This window comes from Jaculus jaculus, chromosome 7 (genome assembly GCF_020740685.1).
Source record: "Jaculus jaculus isolate mJacJac1 chromosome 7, mJacJac1.mat.Y.cur, whole genome shotgun sequence".
Taxonomy (NCBI): domain Eukaryota; kingdom Metazoa; phylum Chordata; class Mammalia; order Rodentia; family Dipodidae; genus Jaculus; species Jaculus jaculus.
The window spans coordinates 130,716,607-130,742,475 of record NC_059108.1 but is presented as its reverse complement, the minus strand read 5'-3'; the positions used below and the strand labels follow the sequence as shown (position 1 = coordinate 130,742,475).

General features: G+C 40.3%; 1 protein-coding gene across 2 annotated transcripts in view; it reads right to left on the bottom strand.

Annotated features, from left to right (window-relative positions):
• The window catches only part of Eml5 (EMAP like 5), a 136,155-nt gene that overhangs the window by 11,653 nt on the left and 98,633 nt on the right, over positions 1 to 25,869 (bottom strand). Inside the window, exons 27-35 of one of the 2 annotated variants that reach the window (XM_004649347.2) lie at positions 25,046 to 25,172; positions 19,795 to 19,809; positions 17,162 to 17,170; positions 16,187 to 16,265; positions 13,937 to 14,066; positions 11,209 to 11,307; positions 6,097 to 6,117; positions 3,167 to 3,340; positions 1,091 to 1,299 (exon numbers count right to left, since the gene is read on the bottom strand). In XM_004649347.2, coding sequence (XP_004649404.2) covers positions 1,091 to 1,299; positions 3,167 to 3,340; positions 6,097 to 6,117; positions 11,209 to 11,307; positions 13,937 to 14,066; positions 16,187 to 16,265; positions 17,162 to 17,170; positions 19,795 to 19,809; positions 25,046 to 25,172 — 863 coding nt within the window. The remainder of the gene's footprint in view (positions 1 to 1,090; positions 1,300 to 3,166; positions 3,341 to 6,096; positions 6,118 to 11,208; positions 11,308 to 13,936; positions 14,067 to 16,186; positions 16,266 to 17,161; positions 17,171 to 19,794; positions 19,810 to 25,045; positions 25,173 to 25,869) is intronic. The other variant, XM_045154447.1, reaches the window with a different exon arrangement.

Genomic DNA, 25,869 nt, shown 5'->3' with positions numbered 1-25,869 from the left:
CTGGCATTCCCTCTGCAGTCCTAGCCTGTCCTTGAACTCACAGCAATCATCCTACCTCTCCTCCCGAGAGCTGGGTTAATCCCAGGCATGAGCAACTATGCCTGGCTAATGTGTTTATCATCATTATTTTCTTATTGGGAATGGGCAGTTGGCTAAATATATAATTTCACAAATGAAGAAGCTCGTATGAATGGGCAAATAAAGTGCTAGAAGTATATGAAGGTGGGAGTTTCTTCTGGAAACTGCTCTTTGCATGCCCCAAATCTTCCACAAAAGTTTGACAATGCTGGTCATTTTTTCAAAAACACATGCTCAAAATTTGTAATTTTCTTTCTTAAAATAATTTATACCCACTTTAATAAAAAAGAAAAAGTTCAGCTGGGCATGGTGGTGCACGCCTTTAGTCCCAGCACTCAGGAAGCAGAGGTAGGAGGATTGCTGTGAGTTTGAGGCCACCCTGAGACTACACAGTGAATTCAAGGTCAGCCTGGGCTAGAGCAACACACTACCTCAAAAAAAAAAAAAAAAAAAAAGTCCACATAGTTTTTTATTGAACAAAAATATTTTAAAAGCTTGGCCAGTCAGGGTATTAAAGAAAAGAGATGTCATTAGAAACCACAGGCCCAGATTCTAATACTTCCCTGAATTCGACATTGGCCCAGATATTTCCAACTTTATGATAAGATGACCGAAAAACCAACAAAATCCTAAACCCAGATCTGATCTTAAACCACTTGAAAAATCATGATTCCTTAGTTATCTTTCTTTAACTGGAACAAAAGTTTTAGTATGAGAAAGTCCTGTGATGGAAGTTTAGGCTGCTTAGGGTGACAATTACATGACCGGTGAAGCCTTGGGAAACAGCAATGCCCCACGGATGCCAATAGTTTATAATAAATTTCTGTCAATTTATTTCCCATCCCCTAATTTCTGAAGGCATCAGAATTCTGAAAGATGAGATAAATGCCTGACCACAAGCTGTAGTGATTAGCAGACTTCATATCAATATGAATGTTGTTTATGGAGCTAAGGTAAGAAGTCATCAAGTACTTAAGATTACACCATCACATAGCATGTTAAGGAGACATACTGCACCAAATGCAACTGCGAGCATGGTCTGCCTCCGAGCATCTTCCAGTGTGCTCAGCAGTCCTTTTCTGCTAAGAAGAGCCCTTCCTGCCAGGGTCCAGAACTTCACGTGCTTTATTCCCACCGAGACAAACTGGGCATCGGAATCTGGTCGGAATTCTGCTACAAAGATACGTTGATTGTGTCCAGCTCTGCTGGCAATTTTGGCCCCTGGTACAGAAGATGACACAAGATGACTCAGGTTAGCGTAAGGCCCAAGTTCACCAACAGCATTTCAGTTACTCAAAATGCACAAACACCTCACATGCTCAGCAGAGAGGGCTGTGATCCTTGCTCACTACCCCTCAGCTACATGACCTATAATATAATGAGGAGTCCTTTCCACATATCTTTATAAGTAATATAGGTATGTATGGGATGCTTCATTACCATTTAAGGGCCATTTTAGGGACCAAGACTTATTTTACTCTGTTGGTCTTCTATTGTCATTTAAAATAAACTGCATGGGCTAGGATGTGGCCCGATCGTAGATCACCTGCCTATCATGTGTGAGGCTCAGGGTGTGAGCCACAGCATCACTATGTAGTCTAGGCTTGCCTTGAACTTGCTGTGCAGCACATGCCTCAAACGCATGGCAACCCACCTGCCTCAGCTTTCTGAGTGATGAAATTATAGGCATGCATCAGCAGGCATGACAATTTTCATTGTTTATTTAAATCCTCTAGAGACAGTCAAATCATTAATAATTAGTAAAGAAAGGCACATACATAGTTTCATATGGAAAAGAAATTGGTGAGCAGCTTTTCTTTTTTTTTTTTTTTTTTTTCTGGGTTTTCGAGTTGGGTCTTATTCTAGCCCAAGCCGACCTGGAATTTACTATGTAGTCCCAGGGTGGCCTCAAACTCCCAGTGATCCTCCTATCTCCGCCTCCCAAGTGCTGGGATTAAAGGCGTGCGTCACCATGCCCAGCTTGGTGAGCCACTCTCAATACTAATTATAGTTTGTTTGTGAGCTTATGGTTTCCTTGAGATTTTTAAAAATATATTTTATTTATTTGAGAGAGAAAGAGCAGAGAGTGAGAGAGAATGGGTGCACCAGGGCCTCCAGCCACTGCAAACAAACTCCAGATGCATGCGTCCCCTTGTGCATCTGGCTTACATGGGTCCTGGAGAATCGAACCAGGATCCTTTGGCTTTGGAGGCAAATGCCTTAACTGCTAAGCCATCCCTCCACCCCTCCTTGAGATTTTTAAAAATGTTTTTACTTATTTATTTACAAACAGAGAGAGACAGAGATATATATAGAGAGACAGAGAAGAGAGCCAGCACTTCTAGCAGCTGCAGAAGAACTCTGGATACATGTACCACTTTGTGCATCTAGCTTTACATGGGTACTGGGGAATCGAACTCAGGTTGTCAGCCTTTACAATAACAACTGAACCATCTCTTCATCCCTCCTTGGGATTTTTATTTTTTAAATTTTTTTGGTTTATTTTTATTTATTTATTTGAAAGTGACAGACAGAGAAAGAGGGAGAGAGAGAGAGAGAGAGAGAGAGAGAGAGAGAGAGAGGGAGAGAGAATGGATGCGCCAGGGCTTCCAGCCACTGCAGATGAATTCCAGATGTGTGCACCCCCTTATACATCTGGCTAACGTGGGTTCTGGGGAATTGAGCCTCGAACTGGGCTTCCTAGGCTTCACAGGCAAGCGCTTAACCGCTAAGCCATCTCTCCAGCCCGGGATTTTTATTTTTAAAGGGAAGCACATCTAATGTATCATCAGCTATGTGCCATATATTTTGTAAAATGAAAAACAGTTTCAGTCACCAATTTAAGGTAAATATTAATACAAAATCTTTATTGCTCTAGTATACTTTTTTTGTTGTTTTGTTTTTTGAAGTAGGGTCTCATTCTGGCCCAGGCTGACCTGGAATTCACTATGTAGTCTCAGGGTGGCCTCGAACTCATGGTGATCCTCCTACCTCTGCCTCCCCAATGCTGGGATTAAAGGCATGTGCCACCATGCCTGGCTTTAGTATACTTAATTTTTTAAAAGCTCACAAATGAAGAGAATCCTACCTTCTTGCCACCTCCAAATAGTGACAGTATGTTCTGGGTCTAGTCCCACAGACAGCAGTAGTTTTCCGGTAGCACTGAAGCTGACTGAACACACACCCCTTGAATGGTAGCACCTCAGTATAGATAAGGTCTGCTTGGTCATTGCATTCCAGATGTGGATAGAAGGGGCTGCAGCTAAGCCAAGATAACAAAAGTTAAAACTAACCATTTCCATTTCAAACTTTCTTTTTTCATATATTTATTTATCTTGAGAGAGAAAGAGGCAGAAAGAGAGGGAAAGAACGGGCACACCAGGGCATCCAGCCACTGCATATGAATTCCAGATGCATATGCACCCTGGTGCATCTGGATAATGTGGGTCCTGGGGAATCCAACCTGGGTCCTTGGGCTTTGTATACAAGTGCCTTAATGGCCAAGCCATCCCTCCAGCCTCCATTTCATAGTTTTATACAGACCCACTTCTGAAACAAGGATACACCATGCACTAAAGAACTGCAGGTTACAAAGAATAGATCAAGTTTTTTAAAGAGCAAAGAGAAAAATGGAGAACAGCTTCAGGCATTTTTGAGAAAATAGCATTTGACAAGCAAATCAAACAATCAAAACATTAAATAAGTAAACTGTGTTTGAGGACAGGGGGCACATCCTCAGCTCAGTGACAGAGGACCTGCTTAGCATGTGCAAAGATATAAGTTTAAGTCTTTGCACTAGATTGGAAAAACAAAAATATATACTTTAAAAATCTTTATATGATTATATGGAGACCAACCCACATTTAACATAATACATAGTGTTAAATATATAAACATATACTTTAGTATTTATACTATCTAAGAGAAAAAGGAAACACAGATGCAACTGAGAAAGGCAGTAAATGGGAACCCACCTGAATTGCTCTCAAAATTTTATTTTAAATATTTTTATTGATTTACTTGCAAGTTGAGAGAGACAGAGTGTGAGCGTGAGTGCACCAGGGCCTTTGGCTACTGCAAACGAACTCCAGATGCACGTGCCACTCCGTGCACCTAGCTTTACATGTGTATTGAGGAATCAGAGCCAGGCCATCAGGCTTTGCAAGCAAGTACCTTCAGCCACTACTGAGTCATCTCCCCTGCCTAGCTATCACAGTATTTTAATTGTATGGCTAGATACTGAGAAAAGGCTACATATCACTTTATAAGACTTTAAGAGCAGTATTTTATGGGAAAAATGAAACTTAAAAAATATTAATCTTCTATAGCTTGTTTATGCTGCTCACATTTTTCCTTTCCCTTCCTTCTTCCCTTCCCTCTCAGACTCTCAGCTGAGAAATAAACCAAGGGCTTCATGCATACTGAGCAAGTGTTTTACCACTGAACTACATCTCCAGGCTGGTTCTCTGAATTTTCTAAACAAGACTATCACAATTATTAAAATGCAATAGATTTGTACTATCTTTTCCTAAACTACACTCTCTAAAAACAGCATTGCCTTTTTTTTTTTTCCCCCCGAGGTAGGGTCTCATTCTGGCTCAAGCTGACCTGAAATTCACTATGTAGTCTCAGGGTGACCTCGAACTCATGGTGATCCTCCTATCTCTGCCTCCCGAGTGCTGGGATTAAAGGTGTGCGCCACCATGCCTGGCTATACTATTAATTTAAAAGCTTTTCTAAGTTTATAAAAATAACATCAAATTAGTAATAAAAAAGTTACTTTGGGGTTGGGAAGATGGCTTATCAGTTAAAGGCACTTGTTTAAGATAAGCTATTTTTAAATATCTAAATTGTTTGGTGATGTAAAATACTCAATAATTTAAAAAGCATGTAAAACAGTAAACTTCCAAAAGATTTTATTCCTAGGAAAGACAATCTATTGACTTACATTTAAGATTAAGTTTTAATTCCACATCTACTTTTTCTTTTGGGGGCTAGGGATCCTATTTTGGGCCCTGCATATGCTAAAACACTGAACGATACCCCCGGACTCTCTCACCTATACTTTTACCAGGTATATGATGTTAGCAAGTTAGTAAGTGCCATGAAGAATTATTTTTTAACTTTATTTATTTGAGAGTGACAGAGAGAGAGACAGAGGCAGAGAGGGAGCCAGAATGGGTGCTCCAGGCTCTCCAACCACTGCAAACGAACACCAAATGCATGTGCCCCTTGTGCATCTGGCTTACATGGGTCCTGGGGAATCGAGCCTCAAACCGGGGTCCTTAGGCTTCACAAGCAAACGCTTAACTGCTAAGCCATCTCTCCAGCCCTTTTCAACTTTTTATTGACAATTTCTATTCATATAGACAATATACCATGTCCAAAGTTCCCTCCCACCACCTTTCCTTTTCCATCCTGAATCCCTCATGCGCTGAATCCCTTCTTTCCAACTACTCTCTTCTGTTTTGATGGCATCCTTTTCCCCATTAAGAATTCTTGTGATGATTAAATAAAATATATAAAAAAGATTATCAAAGCTCAACTAGTGTTATTGCTGATTAAAATGATATTTGTCATTGATATTCCACAAGCCTTTTTCTTTTTTTTGGTTTTTCGAGGTAGGGTCTCACTCTGGTCCAGGCTGACCTGGAAGTAACTATGTAGTCTCAGGGTGGCCTTGAACTCATGGCGATCCTCCTACCTCTGCCTCCCGAGTGCTGGGATTAAAGGCGTGTGCCACCACGCCTGGCTGTTTTTATGTTTTTTGAGGTAGGGTTTCATTCTAGCTCAGGCTGACCTGGAATTCACTTTGAAGTCTCAGGGTGGCCTTGAAATCATGGCAATCCTCCTACATCTATCTCCCAAGTGCTGGGATTAACAGCATGCACCACCATGCCTGGCACTCCACAAGCCTTTTATAGAGTAAAAAGATAATTATACATACCTTACTACTTACATTTGGGCCATTATTACTAAATAATATAATTGAAACAAAAAATATTCAATTTTCCTTACCTGACATGTCTGCTGAATCACCTACAATGGAAAAGTAACAGAAAAATACTTATTGGTAAATAATATAAGTAATAAAAGTAAAGTTTCTAAATCTCAATTGTCGTTATGTAATTTTTAAATAGTTCCAAAATAGTTTACTACATTACACTGTGCAGACTGAGAGGAAACACTCTCTTCTATTAACCTTTTACGTGTGTGTGTGTGTGTGTGTGTGTGTGTATGCTTTCAATCTTTCTTTGGATAAAAGCCTTTTGATTTCATAGTATTTAATGTGAACTATAAGATTTTAATTATAACAATTTGACCAAAAATACTGATAGGAGTCTGTTTTAGTTTATGAAGTATACTGCTAATTATCCTTTTAGAGGTTTACTGCCTCTGTCTGCAAGGAAGACTCAGATTTAAACTTCTGAGGAACACGACAGCAAGGGTTACTGTGAAAGTCAATAAACTTTACTCAAGATGTTCCATATGAGTAAAAGCTGGCCTAGAAATAACTGTAGAAGCCTATGTTCATGACATTTGGTGGGAAGGGCCTCCAACAAAGTCATCAAGGAAGGGAACAGTCACAATTTAGGAACCCACTAAAAATAGATGCTAGCAGTCTTCTACGTGCACACAATAAGGGCTGCCGAGAGACACTGGGGCATAAAGCATTTGCATGTTTGGGCTGACCAGGATGCAAGGGGTAGACAGCAAGTACCAGTTTTCATTCTGGACATACTCTGAGGACCACCCAATGGTCAAAAGGATTTGAAACTATGCCACGTGAAAAACAGTGAAAGACTGGAAGAGCTTGTCTCAGAGATTCAGCTTGCCCCAGTGAACAAGAGGCTACAAGGTCTGGGATGAGACAGCACATTACAGAAGAAGGCCAAGACATCACAGGTGTTTCAATTATCAACCAATTAAAAATTTATCAAATGAAGTATGTCCCAGTCTTCACCTTGATGAGTACATTCCCATAATGATCAGTAAGGGCTGGTACAAATTAGAACTTCTTCGAGTTTGCAGCTCCAAACATCCTTCCCCACAAGGAGCCATGGAAGTGCCTATGTACTGCTGCTATGGAATGAGTGTTCATGTTCCTCCAAAGCTCATGAAGTGACATGACTCAAATGTGATCATGTTAGGAGGTGTGACCCCTGGGAGTGAACAGTTCATGAGAATAGAGCCTTCACAACAATTACCAGCAGCCTTATAAAGAGAGAGAGGAGGAGATAAGGCCTTTCTCTGCCATGGGAGGATACGGCAATGCTGGGGAGCACATTCATCTGAACTGGAATATTCAAGACAGGAAGGAGGCTCTGAGGATTTAGGAAGTCAAGCCTGAGAGACCTGGAACTTAAAAAGTCATGACCTCCTCGAGGTTATAGAAATGATTAAGGGCACACTTTGACCAGTGTTAATTAGAAATTGAAACCTTCCCTCCTGAAGGAAGGAGGAAACAGGAAATCAAGTCTGGGAAAAGAATACAAGACCCCTCCCTAAAACTATACAAAGGAAAACCACCAGCACTTGGGAGGCAGAGATAAGGTCACCCTGAGATGACATGGCAAATTCCAGGTCTGCTTGAACTAGAGTGCAACCCTACTTGAAAAACCAAAAAAATAAAATAAAAATAAGGAAAGATCGGCCGCAAGTGGTGTAGTGTGGTCCAGACTTCGCCAGCAGCCCGGCTGCCTGCGTTTTGCAGTGAGCCCCAGAGATGCAGCTCTGTGAGGTGTCACCCATACTGAGGAGGGCTTTCCAGTGATGCAGATGCCTTTGTGTCATCTACTGCTCTTGTAAACAAATCCTCACCCTGCATTGTTAAGCAACCCCAAATAAACTCATGAATTCACCAAAGCTGGTTTTGGTGCATTTGTGCTTTGTTATGTTGCCTTTGTCCTAGCTGAGGTGAAGACATGTGTTCAAGTGTCTCCAGGAGGAAAGTTTTCCTGTGACAAGCAACAAAGCTATCTGTAGACTAGGAAAAATGGCCTCACCACACCAACCATGTTGGCACCTTTGTTTTCAGTTTCCCTCTCCAGGGCTGTGAGAAGTGGTCTTGTAAAGCCACCCAGCCATGGTACTTGCTATGGCCACTTGCAATCCAGCATCAACCAAGACACAGCCCCCTTGCCCAGCCCTCTGGAAAGCACAATTTGTTCCTGGGAGGACAAACTCTGAGAAAAGGCTCAGGTAGCCGCAAAGTAGGTTCAGGACCATTTGGTAGAGAATGTTTGGATTTCAAAACTCAAAACTTGGTCCAGTGAGGGAAAGGTTCTCCCATGAAGAGCAATTCCACTGAATCATGTATACTTTGTTCCATGGATTAGAGTTGGAACATATGCAAAGTGGGTTTTCTAGAAGAAAAGTACTAATTAAGACTCTCCCAATCTGGAAAGTAAAATCATAGGGATAAGCGATTAGATGCTGTAAGTAAGCCAAGAACAAGGGCCAGCAAGCAGAGCAACCACAGAGAAAGAGCACTTTATTAGGGAGCTTCTGAGAGAGGTTAGTTTACTTCCTTTAGGTATGAAATAGTGTGGTTAAGTATATAACGATGGGCTGGATAAAATATGTTTGGTGCTAAGAGCCAAGAGTTTAGCCAACATAAAGGGAGTATGAATATAATTGGCTAAAGTACCACAAAATCAAATATTTCAATTTCTCTATAATGTCTATGAGTTTTACCAAAACAACAGCAAACAATCTAAACAGCATTTTGTGTCTTTTGGGTAATAAACTTTGCAGCAACGATAAGTAAATTTCCTTTATGCTAAGAAGAAAAAATGTCATTTCTTCAGTCTTCCTGAGTCTATCATACACTTAATTAGTCACCAGTTCTCCTACCATTTGGGAAGTTGAAGCAAGAAAAATTCTGAAAGTTCGATGCCAATCTAGGCTATAGAAGGAAACAAAGACACTTGCTTAGAAATCCTGGTGGCCCAGGTTCAGTTCCCCAGTACCCATATAAAGCCAGAAGCACAAAGTGACTCATGTGTCTAGAGACTATTTGAAGTGGCCAGAGGCCCTAGTGCACCCATACTCTCTCTCTCCCTCTCTCTCATAAACAAACAGATAAATATCTTTAAAAATAACTATTTCTCTTTTTCCCTTTTTTTCTTTTTCTTTTCCAAGGCAGGGTCTCACTTTAGCTCAGGCTGACCTGGAATTCACTATGTAATCTCAGGGTGGCCTCGAACTCATGGTGAGCCTCCTACCTCTGCCTCCTGAGAGCTGGGATCAAAGGTGTGCGCCACCACGACCAACTAGCTATTTCTTAGAAAGACACAAGTGGGGCAACACATAGGATCACATACGCGACCTGAAAACTCCCTAACCTGCTGCTGGGTTTGACTTGGAAGATGGGTAGCTGATCCATATTCAGTAGCGTGTTGCCTTCCACAACCGAGAGAAAGAGTGGAAAAAGGTGTAACTTCTAAAAGAGTAATTGGGACCAGGACAAAAAATTGTTTAATTTGTGTGTGTGTGTGTGTGTGTGTGTGTGTATGGATGTGCCAGGGCCTCTTGCTGCTGCAAACAAGCACCCATCAAACCTTATGTGGGAGAATGGGGAACTGAACCCTTGCTGTTAGGCTTTGCAAACAAGTGCCTTTAGCTACTGAGCCGACTCCCCAGCCCCTACCATAACACTAAAAAGGAAAACTACATGAATTCAATAAGCCAAAGTACAGATTTCTAAAAATAAATAAGAGGAAAACTTTGACACTAATATAAGTAGAGTTGTTTCAAAAAGAAAGAGAGAAATTAAAGGAGAAGAAACAAAGTCGGGAAATGAAAAAAAGCATACCTTCTAACATCTACTCACAGACTGTATATTCCTTTACACAGGGGTTTTGTCTTTGTATAAACTGCTTCCATTCCCAGCACTTAAAGTAGCATGTGGCACATGGCAGGTACAGAGAAAGTTTGCAGAATAAATGAACTTACTCAGTAAAAATTAATACAACAGTAACCATGTGGCCAGAGGCTCTGAGTAAGTGTTTAGGTAACATGGTTTTTACTCTGCCAGGAAAGAGGCCGTATCTGCTATGTAGATGGAAAACAAGATTTCAGTTTCAAAAAAAAAAGAGGCTAGACATAAGCATTCATAAACAAAGATTACACTCTTCTGCACCCAACGGGTAATGATGGTCAATGTTCTTTTAGTAGTAGAGACTCAAGGAAAGACTACCTGGGGAAAGGAAAAGGACCAGCAAGAGGGGAGAGGGAGGGGGGAAGAAAAAATATGACATATGCGCATGAAAATGTCAGATGACACCCATCTAAAAGAAAGAGAAAACTCTACAGAAGGGAAAGTTTGAGACGTCCATGTGGCAGTTATAGAATGAGGCACCCAGAGAACACATTCCTGACTGACAAATTTAGTATTTGCCTGGAAGATGAAGCTATTAAAAGCACAACTATTCTATGAAAGAAAACAAGATATCTAAAAAACTACAGTAGCAGCCATGGCTCACTGAGATCAGTAATGAATTCAGTAATTTTTGCACACACTGCCAGTTGTAGGATCTGAGCAAATCTATGACACAGTGCTCCCAGACATCACCAAAATGTGGAGACAGACATGCGGTCCCCGCGGCAGACTCAGGGACTTAAAGTTTTCACAGAAATTAAAGCTAATATAGATATGTTTCAAAACAGTTGGCGAATCAGAAGAATCATAATGCAAAACAACAATAAAAAACTACAGAAAGGATTTGCTAGCATAGTTCTAAGAAGCCTAATACTTGTTAGGTAAAGGTCTGTCCCTCTTGCTTTGGTTAATTTCTTGGCTCCCTTCTTACCCTTCCTTTTTGTGTTATATATTGTTAGGTGAAACTTTCTGCTGACCAGAAATTCCTGCTAAGAGACTAAATTTAATATTGCTATTATATAATAGTTTACTTCAATCTTTCAATTATCTGAACTTATTCAGATGGTAAGAGGAGACAACCTTTAGGGAAATAAATCACAAGGTGTCACTGAGTCAGCTGCCTTATGTATACATACAGATTTTAACCAAAGCACAACTGTAATACATTTTAATTTTCCTAGGACATTGAATTAATTTTACCAAAACAAATGTCTCAAATTGTTTCTTTTCAAAATACAGAAACATACCTACTTGTCCAGTTGCCACTATGTTGATAAATTTGGGGTGCTGGTTCACAGTGAGACACAGAATATCATCATTATGCTCCTGATAAAAACTCTGGGTCCCTATAAGGAAAAAATTGTTTGAAAACTTTCAGCTGTAACAGTTAAATGTATTTATTTAGCTCAATAAAATAACATTTCTTTATCCAAAATATATTTCTGAGCTCTTAACACGTCAGTGCTGATTAGCAAGAGGAAAGCAAAGCTGGAGAAACTGTAAAGGAACAGGGCCTAACGGGGTAACCTGCAAAGTAGGAAGTACACAAGCCACATCACAACAGAGCCATGGGTAAACATGTCGCCACAGGCTGAGGAAGTGCTTTGAATGCATAAAAGCATAGGCTTGATCCCCAGCATTACTTTTTTTAAACATTTATAAAAATATTTATTTTATTTACTTGAGAGACAAATAGGCAGAGATTGAGAGAGAGAGAGAGAGAGAGAGAGAGAGAGAGAGAGAGAGAGAGAGAGAGAGAGAGAGAGAGAGGGAGAGAAATGGAGGGAGAGAAAGGGTGCAATAGGACCTCCAGCTGTGGTAAATAAACTCCAGATGCCTAAGCACCCCCTTGTGCATCTGACTTACCCAGGCCCTAAGAAACCGAACCTGGGTCCTTTGATTTTGCAGGCAAGTGCCTTAACCACTAAGCCAGCTGTGGTGGTTTATTCAGCTGTGCCCCATAAGCTCAGGCATTCTGAATGCTAGGTTTCCAGCTGATAGGAGATTTGGGGATTAATGCCTCCTAGAGGGAGTGTGTTGTTGGTGGCAGGCTGATGGGTGTTGTGGTGGTTTGATGCAGGTGTCCCCCATAAATGTGGGTGTTCTGAATGCCAGGTTCCCAGCTGATGGAGATTTGGAAATTAACGCCTCCTGGAGGCACTGTGTTATTGGTGGCAGGTTTATGGGTGTTATAGCTACTGTCTCTTTGCCAGTGTTTGGCAACCTCTCCTGTTCCTGTTGTCCACCTTATGTGGGCCAGGGGGTGATGTCCACCCTCTCTGCTCATGTCATCATTTTCCCCTGCCATAGTGGAGCTTCCCCTCAAGCCTGTAAACCAAAATAAACCTCTTTTTCCTACAAGCTTCTCTTCGTTGGGTGATTTCTACCAGCAATGTGAATCTGACTGCAACCCCATCTCCCCATACCCTAAAATTTTTTAGGGAATTCCATAGCAACAAAGTATATTCTCAGCCGGGCATGGTGGCTCACTCTTTTAATCCCAGCACTTGGAAGGCTGAGTTAGGAGGATTACTGTGAGTTCATGGCCACCGTAAGACTACATAGTAAATTCCAAGTCAGCCTGGGCTAGAATGAGATCCTACCTTGAAAAGCCAATAAAAAAAAATTTTAGTCATAGCTGGGCATGGTGGCACATGCTTTAATCCCAGCACTCAGGAGGCAGACATAGGAAGATCACCTGTGAGTTAGAGGCCACCTGAAACTCCATGGTAAATTCTAGGTCAGCCTGGGCTAGAAGGAGACCCTATCATAAAACAAAAAAGTGTGCATTGCACTGCTCTTCTAACCGAGGGAGGGTCTGTGGACATGAAGGTGGGCAGAAAAGGGCACTCTAGACAGGACAGAGCTCCACACAGAGACACAAAGGGAGGAAAGACGTGGTATATGCAGCTGAAGTGGAGAGCATAAAGGAAGGCCAGTACATTTCCATATGACCTAGTTACATCCTCTTGGATTTTGATTAGCCCTTCCTCCACCTTTCTTTTACTCAATCTCTTCCCCTGACCTCACTTAGGCCTTTTCACCTCCATTAATCTGTTCTTCTACTTACATATATACAATAGTGCTCAGCACTGAAATATCTCTATCACACCTTCCAGGGCTCAGGGTCCATTGCAGAAGGGGTGGCAGAAAGAATCTAAGAGCCCAAGGAAGGGTAGAACTCCTTACAATGACTCCAGACACAAAATGGACTGGATATTCATGACCTTGCAGTGCCTGACACTACCTACACAAAAGATGATGACATCAAAATAAAAGACTGACTGAGAGGGAGAGGGGATATGATGGAGAGTGGAGTTTTAAAGGGTAAAGGGGGAGGGAGGGAGGGAATTACCATGGGATATTATTTACAATTATGGAAGTTGTCAATAAAAAAAGGCCAGTAAACTATTGTTCCAAGTCACCCTGTGCTAGAGTGAGACCCTGTCTCAAAAACCAACCAATCAACAACAAAACAATCCAAGACAAGCTGGGCATGGTAGTGCACGCCTTTAATCCCAGCTCTCGGGAGGCAGAGGCAGGAGGATCGCTGTGACTTTGAGGCTACCCTGAGATTGCATAGTGAATTCCCAATCAGCATGGACTAGAGTGAGACCTTACCTTGAAAACCAAAAACAAACAAAAAAAAAAGCAATCCAAGACTTAAATACTTCTGGATGTGATGGCCTATGATCCCAGTACTCAGGATGCTGTGGCAGGATTGCTAGTTCAAGACCAGCTTGGGCTACATAACAAGACCCTATCTCTAACAAAACAGAAATGACAGAAATACCCACAAATGACTGGAGTACTGCACACAGTACTACAATATGATTTTTTTTTCTGGTCTGCTTCCCTAATATACCTAAACTATTGCTTGTAATTTTAACGAAGAAATTTTAAGTTGCTAGATAAAAGCTTGCAAACCAAAAGCAACGTGTGGGTGAGTGTGCATAACGAATTCAAACTCCTTACCTGTAGCAACATTATGCAGAATTCCAATGGATGCAGTATGATAAATTATATCATCACCATCATTCAAATAGTGTACATTATTCCTGCAGTCTCTGCCTCGATAACCAAAAACTAGCTCCAATACAAGGTCCTAAAACAAAATAGTACAATTATCTTCTTCCTCATGTGCTAAAATATTCAATGATATAGACAACACCAATATTTTCTTTCAATTGGAGGATGTTTTTGGTGTTTTATAAATTTCAAACACAAAATTAAGCTAGACATATTTTTCTAATATTCTGCTTTCAATAATGGAAACATGTTTCACATTCCATATTTTCCCTACAAAATCATAAAAGAGTGTATCCCAAGGTAATCCAATTCTGAGAGTTTTAGATTTGTGTCCATGTGCTAAACACAGGCAGCACTTCTTATATGCAAAAGACTACTTTAATTTGTATTCATTCTTTTTTAAATTTTTATTAGCATTTTCCATGATTATAAAAAAAATCCCATGTTAATTCCCTCCCCCACTTTCTCCTTTGAAATTCCATTCTCCATCATATTACCTCCCCATCACAATCATTGTACTTACATATATACAATATCAACCTATTAAGTACCCTCCTCCCTTCCTTTCTCTTCCCTTTATGTCTCCTTGTATTCATTCTTAGTGAAAGTTTTTGCTCTATATGCTTAACTCAGGGTAAATTATGTGCAAGTTAAGTTCTTTGAATACACAGTTATGCCAGGTGTGGTGGTGCATGCCAATGATCCCAGCACTCTGGAAGCTGAGGTAGAAGGATTGCCGTAAGTTTGTGGTCAGCCTGGGCTCCAGTGAGACCCTGCCTCAAAAGAAAAAGTTATTTTTTAAAAATATTTTATTTATTTATTTGACCGAGAGAGAGGGGTGGGGTGGGGGAGAGAGAATGGGCATACCAGGGCCTGTAGCCATTGCAAATGAACTCCTGACACATGTGCCACCAAGTGCATTCTGGCTCATGTGGGTTCTGGAGAATTGAACTGAAGTCCTTTGGCTTTGTAGGCAAGTGCCTTAACTGCTAAGCCATCTCTCAAGCCTATATTTCTGACAACTCGTGGTAAAGTTCCAGCAGAGAATCCTACAACTGAAAATACCCACTTTCACTGACTCATGGGTGTGTGTGCATGCAAGCACACAAGTTCAAGTGTGTAAGGGAGGCTACAATAATCGCCCTCCTACAGCCTTTCACGTTTTGTATACTGGCTGTAGCATAATTTGCTTGTTTGTTGCTGATGCTGGCATTATGAAATGCCTACGAGAAGGCTTCTTGGTTGAAGGAAAGAGGAGAACCAATCTCCAGTCCACGTGCCCTATGTAGCAAACTCACCTTGGTGTAAATGTTCCTGCTACAGTGTTAAATATTTAATCTTTTTGTTTTAGGTTTTTTGAGGTAGGGTCTCACTCTAGTCCAGGGTGAACTGGAAGTCACTATGTACTCTCGGGGTGGCCTCAAACTCACAGCAATCCTCTACCTCTGCCTCCTGAGTGCTGGGATTAGTTGTGTGCCACCACGTGCAGCTTATCTTTTAACTTATAAAACCAGCCCACAAGTGTAAAACACCAAAAGGTTTCAAATGTATTTATATTTAGAAAATCATTCACACTTTGCATTCACTTGCAAAGCCTGCTGGCCTGGGCTGGAGTTCCCAGTGCCCATACGAAGCCAGATACACAAAGTGGAACATGAATCTGGAGTTCATCTTCAGTGGCAAGAGGCCCTGGTGTGACCATTCTCTCTCCTCCTCTCCCTTGCACATATAAATAATTACAAAAAAAGATCATTCACATATATTTATATTTGAATTTAGATTAATTCAAGGTACTACTTATGGAAAATTAAGAGAAAAAAGAGTATGAATCTCAAACCGAGATTTGTGTAAGAGTCAAGCAATCAATTTCCACAACCCAACATATAAGACAACTCAGTATACTATATAAAATAAGAATTAGGGCTGGAGAGATGGCTTAGTGGTTAAGCGCTTGCCTGTGAAGCCTAAGGACCCCGGTTCGAGGCTCGATTCCCCAGGACCCACATTAGCCAGATGTACAAGGGGGCACATGCATCTGGAATTCATCTGCAGTGGCTGGAAGCCCTGGTGCGCCCATTCTCTCTCTCTCTCTCTGCCTGTTTCTCTGTCTGTTGCTCTCAAACAAATAAATAAAAATAAACCAAAAATATTTTGAAAAAACATAAGAATTGATACAAGGAAATGTCTTCCCCTTACCTCTATAGGTCTCTTTTTCTTGCCAACATTGTTGGTCTGAAGTTTCTCTGGATGTGGCGGGGCTCTGCTAACAGGGGGCCTGAAACAGAGGTGTGGGAGCCAAGCAGTCACCGGCCTCCTTCCCTGGCTCTCCCACCATGCCCTCCCTCCGGAGCACTAACACCTTCCTGCAAGGGAAGCCGGGGCTCCCTGACTGCGCTCTTTACAGCTTAACCACATCCAGTGCAGAAAGGTGGAAGGAAATATCATTTTATTAATTTTTAACTTTTAATGTCTTCCACATGTCTCATAATGTAAATAATATAGTCCAGGAGAAGTTCGTTTATAGCCAAACATAAGAATGTTAGTGTGACACACTGGAGGGTTTCCTTTTTTCTTTCTTTCCTTTTTTTTTTTTTGAGGGAGGGTCCCACTGTAGCCCAGTTATTCAAGGGCGATATTCTTTAATCACAAAACACAGCAAACCACACAACACCCAGGAAAAAGTAGTTATTCTTGTCTCCAATAGTCCTCTTTCCTAGTCCATATGTAAAAATAGAACTGAATTTATAATATTTAGCATAATCCAGTAACTTCAAAGAATGGCAGAAAGTTTGATGGTTCTTCCAAATTAAATGTATTGATGAACTTTATTCAATACTACTGTCTGACAGTTTTATTTGTAACACAAACAACAAACTGGAAAATTTTAGCTGCACAACCTGATTGGACTATTAAGTATTTTTATAAAGAGCATTTACAAAAGGCATAGTACTTCTTAAATGAAAATTAGGTAATCTCTAAAATTATACAAGTTAAATGCATAAAGTTTTATTAAAGACTCAGTATGTCCAATAATGAAAATACTACTCATTTCAGGATTACTAAGTCTGTGAATAGAAATAAAGAACACCAAGTAATATAATTCATTATGGCAAATATGAAAGATGACAAAAACACAAACAGGTCATGGAAGGATAGCAACCAGAGGATTACCTGGAGCCTCTTTTCAGCAGCAGTCAAGGAAAAAGATTACAATGTAAATTTGAATTTAAAACAGCATTATAGGATCTTTTATAATGAGATTTTTTATGTTTGGCATAGAGAAGTTACATTTCATATATTCAAGGCCTGTTGTTTTAGGTTACTGCTGTACTTAAAAGCCTGAAAACCTGGGTTCAATTCCCTAGCCACCAGGTAAGCCAGACACAAGTAGCAGCACTTGTGTCTGGTGGCAAGAGACCCTGGCGTGTCTACACACAGGCACATGTGTGTGTTCACACACAGCTAGGTACACAAAGTGGCATGTGCATCTGGAGCTTGTGTGCAGTGGCAGCAGGCTGATATGCCCATCCTCTCTCATTCTGATTATAAACAAAGAAGGGCAGGGAAGGGAAATGAAAATCCAAAAGATTCTATACTACTAATTTTAGAGTGTCATTCTTATTTTTTGTTAAGACTGTATAATCTGAATTTCAAACAAAATATTCATCTTTGTTCTTTTTTAAAAAATTTTTATTAGCATTTTCCATGATTATAAAAAATATCCCATGTTAATTCCCTCCCTCCCCCCTCCAATCTTTGTTCTTAAGAAAGGGAAAGAGAAACATAACCAGTATAAAAGTCCAGTAGCATGGAGCTGCTTTTAATAACCTGCCCTAGTGGACCCTTACCACGGCTAAGAAGTTCCTGAGACAGCTCATCTATGCAGGCAAAACAAGCATTCAGTATCGTGGTGGATTTGGGATTTGGCTATTAAAGCAAAAGTAAAGAGAAAAATAGGGGATGGAGAGATATCTCAGTGGTTAAAGGCACTTGCTTGCAAAGCATGCTGGCCCAGGCTTGTTTCACCAGTAACCACGTAAAGCCGGAAGCACAAGTGGTGTACTCATCTGGAGTTCCTTTGCAATGGCAGGAGGGCCCAGGGCATGTATTCATCCATTTATTTCTCTCTCTCTCTAATGAATAAAAATATTTCTAAAAAAGAGAAATGGTGGTGCTTGCACACGCAATCTCAGCACTTGGGAGGCCAAGCAGGAGGAATGCTGTGAGTTGAAGACGAGCCTGAACTACCCAGTGAGCATCAGGGCAGCCGGAGCTATACTGCATGCAACATGCCGTCTCAAAGACAGACAAAATCATCACTTCCCCCCAAGAAAGACTTCTTTAATAGCATAGTGGGGTCAGGTGTGTAGCAGATGCCTGTGATCCCAGCAGTAGGTGGATGAGGCAACAGAATCTCAAACCTCAAATAAATAAATAAAAAAACAAGGGTTTGAGGATGTCGCTCATCATTACAATACTTGCCTATCATGTGAGCCCTGGATTTGATTCTGGGAGCAAGAGGACATGGATGATAACACAGTGACTAACAGAGCCGGAAGGGATCACAGATGCCACTTCATACCACTTCCCACTAAAGCCAGAACCTTCTTTACCTGTCCAGAGCATCTTTTATAGAGTGCATGACAAATGGTCATCGAAAATGCATGAGTACTGTTTGTGACGGAAGTCACTTCTTAAAAACCTGTTTATATCCAAGATGGCCATGTTATCTTTACCTAGTTTTCTTATTTTAAAATCAACTATTCCTAGGACAATTGGCTATTATTCATATGAAGTGGCCTTCCAATGTTCCTTCAATCTGTATTTTCTTCTACAGCCCTGTCGACAGTCAGGTGTTCCCTGGATCACTTCCGTTCAAGCAGGTGAGACTGCGCCCCTTCAGAGGTGAGACATACCCTGTCCTCATCTGTGCACATACAATTCTGTTACAATATGTAACCAATTTCACAGGTAATTCCTGCTATCATATAAATTACTCAAAAGTGCCTAACATTTGTGTTTCTGAGCAATCTGATCTGAAGTGTACGTTTTTCATCCTAATCTCTCGGCATTTTCATGGTGTTTGCCTTTTTACCTTAAAAAGGACTGTTCACATTGTTCTGCTTCAGAAGCTATCTGAAGCCATTTGCATCTCATTAAAGACAGCTTTAAAAGTACCCAAGAATCTTTCTTTATTATTAGTATAATAAATATTTGTGGGTTTTTTGAGGCAGGGTCTCACTCTAGCTCAGGCTGACCTGGAATTCGCTATTTGCCCAGGTTGGCTTTGAACTCGGGGGGGATCCTCCTACTTCTGCCTCCCAAGTGCTGGGATTAAAGCCATGTGCTACCATACCCCAAGGAATCTTTCTTATCCATATTAATTTCATTAACATAAAATACCACACTTGCTCAGTTTTAACATTTTTAAATGAATGTATAGGTTAAATAGCATTAAATGAAACTAACATTTATAATCTGAGGAATATCTAATTGATAAATATGTATAGCTAAAATTACTTTTGCGAGCTGCTAAAACCCAATAGTAAAATTGTCTAGAGTGCAGTTAGTCGTTCATGAAGTCACTTGTAAAACCAAATTATCATAATGAAGGCCTACCTTCATAATACCAACCACATATTTTGTCTAAAAATGCAACTCCTGTACCATCTGTCCTGCTGCACTTTCCAATTCTTGGTCAAGTGTAACTAGAGGTGTTACATAATTCCTTGAAATACTATAAAGATCAAAATAGAACAATGAATAAATATTTGAATAAAATATGTTTTTGACATGACACTTACCTTACTACTCCCTGCCTTTGAAAGGAATAGGAGAAAAATATAGAAACACATATGAAAATTAATGATGAATACAGCAGCTTAAATAAGCAGAATAAAGGTAACATATCAAAGGAATCCTAAGAAAATATAAAATCCCTAATTATGTCACATTGTTTTGAATATTTATGAACTATTTTCAATACAAAAGACTTACTACAAAACTGCTTATATCATTTAGAACAAACCTACAAAGTACTAACCAAATAGAATAGTAATTTACTATATTCTTCTTTGAAGTAGGTAGTTGACAAGTGTTTAATAGTATGAAGTATTAACTTCACCTCTGATATTAACATATTTAAAATACAAACTATATCTTGAGCAACCTGCTCAAAATGGCAAAGAGAAATATCTTAGAAATATCTCCCTGGATACTATCACTTTGTGAAAATGAACTCTCTTATCAGCCAAGTTAGTGACTTCTGTCTCCGAATTTTCAAAAGAACTTGTTAGAAATGACACTTAAAAAATTGAGAACAGGGCTGGAGATAAAGTTCAGTGGTTAAGACGTTTGCCTGCAAAGCCTAAGGACCTGGGTTCGATTCCTCAGTACCCACATAAAGCTAAATGCACAAAGTGGTATGTGAGTCTGGAGTTTATTTGCACACCCATTTTTTTTCTCTCTCTGCTTGCAATAAATCAAATATTTAAAATTTTAAAAATATTTTTTAAACATTAAAAATTTGGGCTGGCTTAGCAGTTAAGATGCTTGCCTGTGAAGCCTAAGAATTCATGTTCGAATCTCCAGGTCCCACATAAACCAGTCACACAGTGACACAAATGTGCAATGTCACACAAGGTGGTGCACACATCTGCAGTTCGTCTGCAGTGGCTGAAGGCTCTGGTGCACCACTCTTTCCTCTTGCAAATAAAAAATTAAAAAAATTAAAAACCTAAAAAACAACAAAGATTACAATCATGATAGTAGTAATCCATCCATCATAGTAGGAAAAATATTCATTGTTTTCTTTTTTTTTTTAATTTTTCAAGGTAGAGTCTCATTCTAGCTCAGGCTGACCTGGAACTCACTATATAGTCTCAGGTTGACCTTGAACTCTCAGTGATCCTCCTAGCTCTGCTTCTTTTTTCTTTTTCTTTCTTTCTTTTTTCTTTTTTTTTTTTTTTTTCTTTTTTGGAGGTAAGGTTTCACTCTAGCCCACCCTGACCTGGAATTCACTGTATAGTCTGAGGGTGGCCTTGAACTCATGGTAAGCCTCCTACCTCTGCCTCCTGAGTGCTGGGATTAAAGGCGTGCGCCATCATGACCAGTTAGGAAAAGTATTTCTACTGCCATAATATGGGTTACTTTAGCAATGGAGGAAATTTAGATTTAAGTGTTTTTACCATGAATAATGGTTTATGGATTGAAATCACATCATATATCCAATTGATTTGACATTTGACTATGGTGGCACACACCTATAATCCCAACACTCAGGGGCAAAGGCAGAAGAATAGTCCACAAGTGTAAGGCCAGCCTGGTTTACACAGTGAGTTCTAGGCCAATCAATGCTACACAGTGAGACTATGACCCTGTCTCCAAAACAAATTAAGCATATCTGTTAAATGGTAAGATTTGCATTTTTAAAAACTCACTTTTGGGCTGGAGAAATGGCTTAGTGGTTAAGGTGATTGCCTGTGAAGCCTAAGGACCCAGGCTTGATTCCCCAGTACTCACATAAACCAGATGCACAAGGGGGCTCAGGCATCTGGAATGTGTTTGCTGTGGCTGGAGGCCCTAGTGTACCTATTCTTTCTACCTGCTCCATTCTTCCTCCCCCCCCTTCTCTCTCCAGTAAAATAAATAAATAAATAAGAAGTCATTTTACTATTCATTACATGGAAAATATAACTACCCCTAAGTAATGTTAAGAATAATTTTTCAAATAGTTTATTTAAAATATCCACATTTGGATATCTACATGTGTTCCTGTAATTAATAAATATGGAGATAGTACATTGTGAACATTTAATTTCAAAGGGTGGTTTTGTATTTTCCTAGATTTGTATTATATTCCAAGGGAGGGGTGTCACTGATAAAAATTTAGGGTTTTTTGGTGTTTTGAGGCAGGGTCTCACTCTAGCGCAGGCTGACCTGGAATTCACTATGTAGTCTCAGGGTGGCCTCGAACTCACAGTGATCCTCCTACCTCTGCCTCCCAAGTGCTGGGATTAAAGGTGTGCTCCACCACGCCTGGCTGAAGTTAGTCCTGATGGTGAATGTTTTACTTTGGGTCTAAGACCTCTCTGTGCACTAGATGCTGCTACCTTCCTGCATGCTGCTTTCAAGTGGAACTGCCCAGTGTTTGGACTACTGTATGACTAGCACTCCTATAAATTTTTAAAAAATTTGTCTTCTTCATATAGAATTCATGATTGCTCTCTATCCTCTTTTTAAAATTAATTTAATCATGGGGGGAGGGTGATAGATATATATTGAGTGCACCAGGGCCTCTTGCCACTGCAAATGAATTCCAGATAGATCATGACTTGTGCATCTGGCTTTACATGGGTACTAGGGAACTGGATTTGAATCCAGGCTGGCAGGCTTTGCCAGTGTACTCTCCCCAGCTCAGATTTTTAGGTAGCTTCCTGGTGCAGATATCTGAGGTGTCCTGTGGACAACTGAGCACTTGAAACAGGAATCTGCTAAGGGGGTATCCTCAAAATCCCACCTACATTTCCCTGTGACACTGGGTCAGCAAGTTCTTCAGAACATCCAGTTCTGTTTCCTTCCCCACCATCAGGAACATCTTACTCCTCTAACTTTATGCCTTTCCCTGAGCTAATATATTAACACCATGGGTTTCATTTTTTAGCTTTTACATCAAACACTAACTTTTTTTTTTAAATTTTTTATTTATTTATTTGAGAGCGACAGACACAGAGAGAAAGACAGATAGAGGGAGAGAGAGAATGGGCACGCCAGGGCTTCCAGCCTCTGCAAACGAACTCCAGACCCGTGCGCCCCCTTGTGCATCTGGCTAACGTGGGACCTGGGGAACCGAGCCTCGAACCGGGGTCCTTAGGCGTCACAGGCAAGCGCTTAACCCCTAAGCCATCTCTCCAGCCCAAACACTAACTTCTTACAGTAGAGGTTTCTTCACCTACGAAAGTCACTGCTATTCCCACCCTGAACTATCTATCTCTTTATCTCTCACTATGGTTTCTGGCTAATCTGCCATTTGTGATTTGTTTATTTGACAGAGAAAGAGGGAAGAGAGAGAGTGACAGAGAGAATGGGCATGCCAGGGCCTCCAGCCACTGCAAATGAACTCCAGACATGTGTGCCCCCTTGTGCATCTGGCTAACATGGGTCCTGGGGAATTGAACCTGGGTTCTTTGCCTTTGCAGGAAAATGCCTTAACCACTAAGCCATCCCTTCAGGCCCCATTTGTGATTTCTTAAAGCCTCTTCCCTACTGAACCCTATGCCATAGCCTCTTTTGTCTTATTTCCAATTCCGGGATGGACCCAGGGCCTCACACACCCTGGGCAAGCATTCCCTGACGAAGCCGCATCTCCACAGCATATGCCCCTTTATTGACTTTCATCTTTGCTTCTGAAAATGTTAAGACCACAATTTATATTCTGGTCTATCATATATGTAGCACAAAGATTTTACTAAATAGCTCTCTTCTCATAAAATGCTATGTATTTGTCCTTATTTTTTGTTTGTTTATTTATTTATTTATTTTGTTTTTTTGAGGCAAGGTCGCATGCACTCCAGCTCAGGCTGACCTGGAATTCACTGTGTATTCTTAGGATGGCCTTGAACTCATAGCGATCCTCCTACTGCTGCCTCCCTAGTGCTGGGATTAAAGGTGTATGCCACCATGCCTGGCTCTATTTTTGGGTTTTTGAGGTAGGGTCTCACTTTAGCCAAGGCTGACCTGGAATTGACTAAGTAGTCTCAGAGTGGCCTTGAACTCATGGCAATCATGTGCCACCATGCCCGGCATTTGTCCTTACATTTGATATGCTAAGTCTACAACAAGACCAATAATTTCCATTACAAGAAAGACAACCTATATAACCTATATTTCAATTTGCCTTTCTGATAAATTTTTCAAATAATGATTGTAGATTCTTAATTAAGGATTCATGGACAGAAAGGCACTTTTTTTGTGGGGGAAAAAAAGGTTTATTTTGGCTTATAGACTCAAGGGGAAGCTCTATGATGGCAGGGAAAATGATGGTATGAGTAGAGGATGGACATCACTCCCTGGCCAACATCAGGTGGACGTCAATAGGAGAGTGTGCCAAACACTGGCATGGGGAAACTGGCTGTAATACCCATAAGCCCTCCCCCAATACACTGCCTCCAGGAGGCATTAGTTCCCAAATCTCCATCAGCTGGGACAGAAAGGCTTTTTAAAAAACTTTTTGTTTGTTTGTTTTTGCTTCTTGAGGTAGGGTCTCACTCTAGCCCTGGATAACCTGAAATTTACTATGTAGTTTCAGACTGGCTTCCATCTCACAGCAATCCTCCTACCTCAGCCTCGTGAGTGCTGGCATTAAAGGTGTGAATTGCCATGCCCAGCTAGAGTTAGCCTTTTAAAAGTTGATCATGGGCTAGGGAGATGGCTTGGTTGGCAAAGTGCTTGTGTGCAAGCCAGGTAGGGGTGTATGTTTATAATCCTGGCACTGGGGAGTAGGAGGATACCTGGGGCTTGATAGGCAGCTAGTCTAGCCAAGACCATGAGCCCCAGTTTTAGTGAGAGACAGTTTCATAAAAAGAAAGAAAAAAAGTAAAATTGGACAATTGAGGAGACAACTGAGGTTCACCTCTAGTCTTCACATACATGCACACACACGTGCACCCATAACATGTGCACATGAACACACAGATACACATAAACACACAAACAAAAAGCCTGAATCACATCCATGCTCATATATACTTCCTAAAAGGTATATACTGAATTCTATTTTTATTATTTCTCTCAACTCCATCACAACACTTACGAAAATCAGCAAGCCAGATTAGTGTAATCACAGCAACCTTACATATATGAATATTAATATTCCCTATACTACTTACAAGGACAGTTTCACCACCTAAAAGGTATCTATAGGCAAACATTTTCTAACAATGGCTAAGAATTCTATAAATCCGTATCATGGTTATTTTTTGTAGAAAATCTATTTAGATAAATAATTCAAAATTTTATATCAAGATTTTTTTCCCATCTCATATTAAACTTTGTTACCTCTCATCAACTGATGGTTCTTTTTGCTGCAAATGAGGCTTGATGCCAAACATTGGGCGAATGTTGGTTGATAAGGCTCTGATGGTGTAATTGATTTCATTCTCCTTCGTAACATCACTGTCATAGCCTACCATAGAAACAGAAATGTTATTAAGTGATTACTAAGGAGATCAATTATGACCATATCAATTCATTATACAGTTGCCCTACAATAGGAAATAAACTGCTAAAGCCAATTTATGAAATAATATGCAGCCAGCAAGTTATGTGCATATTTAATAATATGTAATGAGCCGGATGTGGTGGCGCATGCCTTTAATCCCAGCACTCGGGAGGCAGAGGTAGGAGGATCGCCATGAGTTCAAGGTAACCCTGAGATGACAGAGTTAATTCCAGGTCAGCCTGGACCAGAGTGAGACCCTACCTCGAAAAACCATAAAAATAAAAAAAAAATAATAATAATATGTAATGATAGAAATCATCACTAAGAGATACTAGCAAGTTACAAAAACGAATTCAATATGATCCAATTTTTCTGTCAAAAATATTATGTTCATAAGTACATTGCTTTCTTCCATCATCCATGACATCCATGATCTAAGGATATATCCTAAATACTAACTGCGGTTTAGTCTAAACAGTTGAATTATTTATTTTAAGTTTTTTATTTTTGCAAAATAATTTTTAATAATGAGCTGATATTATTGGTACATTATGAAAATGAAATTTTAAAAAATATTTTTATTTATTTTCAAGCAGACAGAAAGAGAATGGATGTGCTAGGGCCTGCAGCCACTGCAAACGAACTGCATCTGGCTTTACGT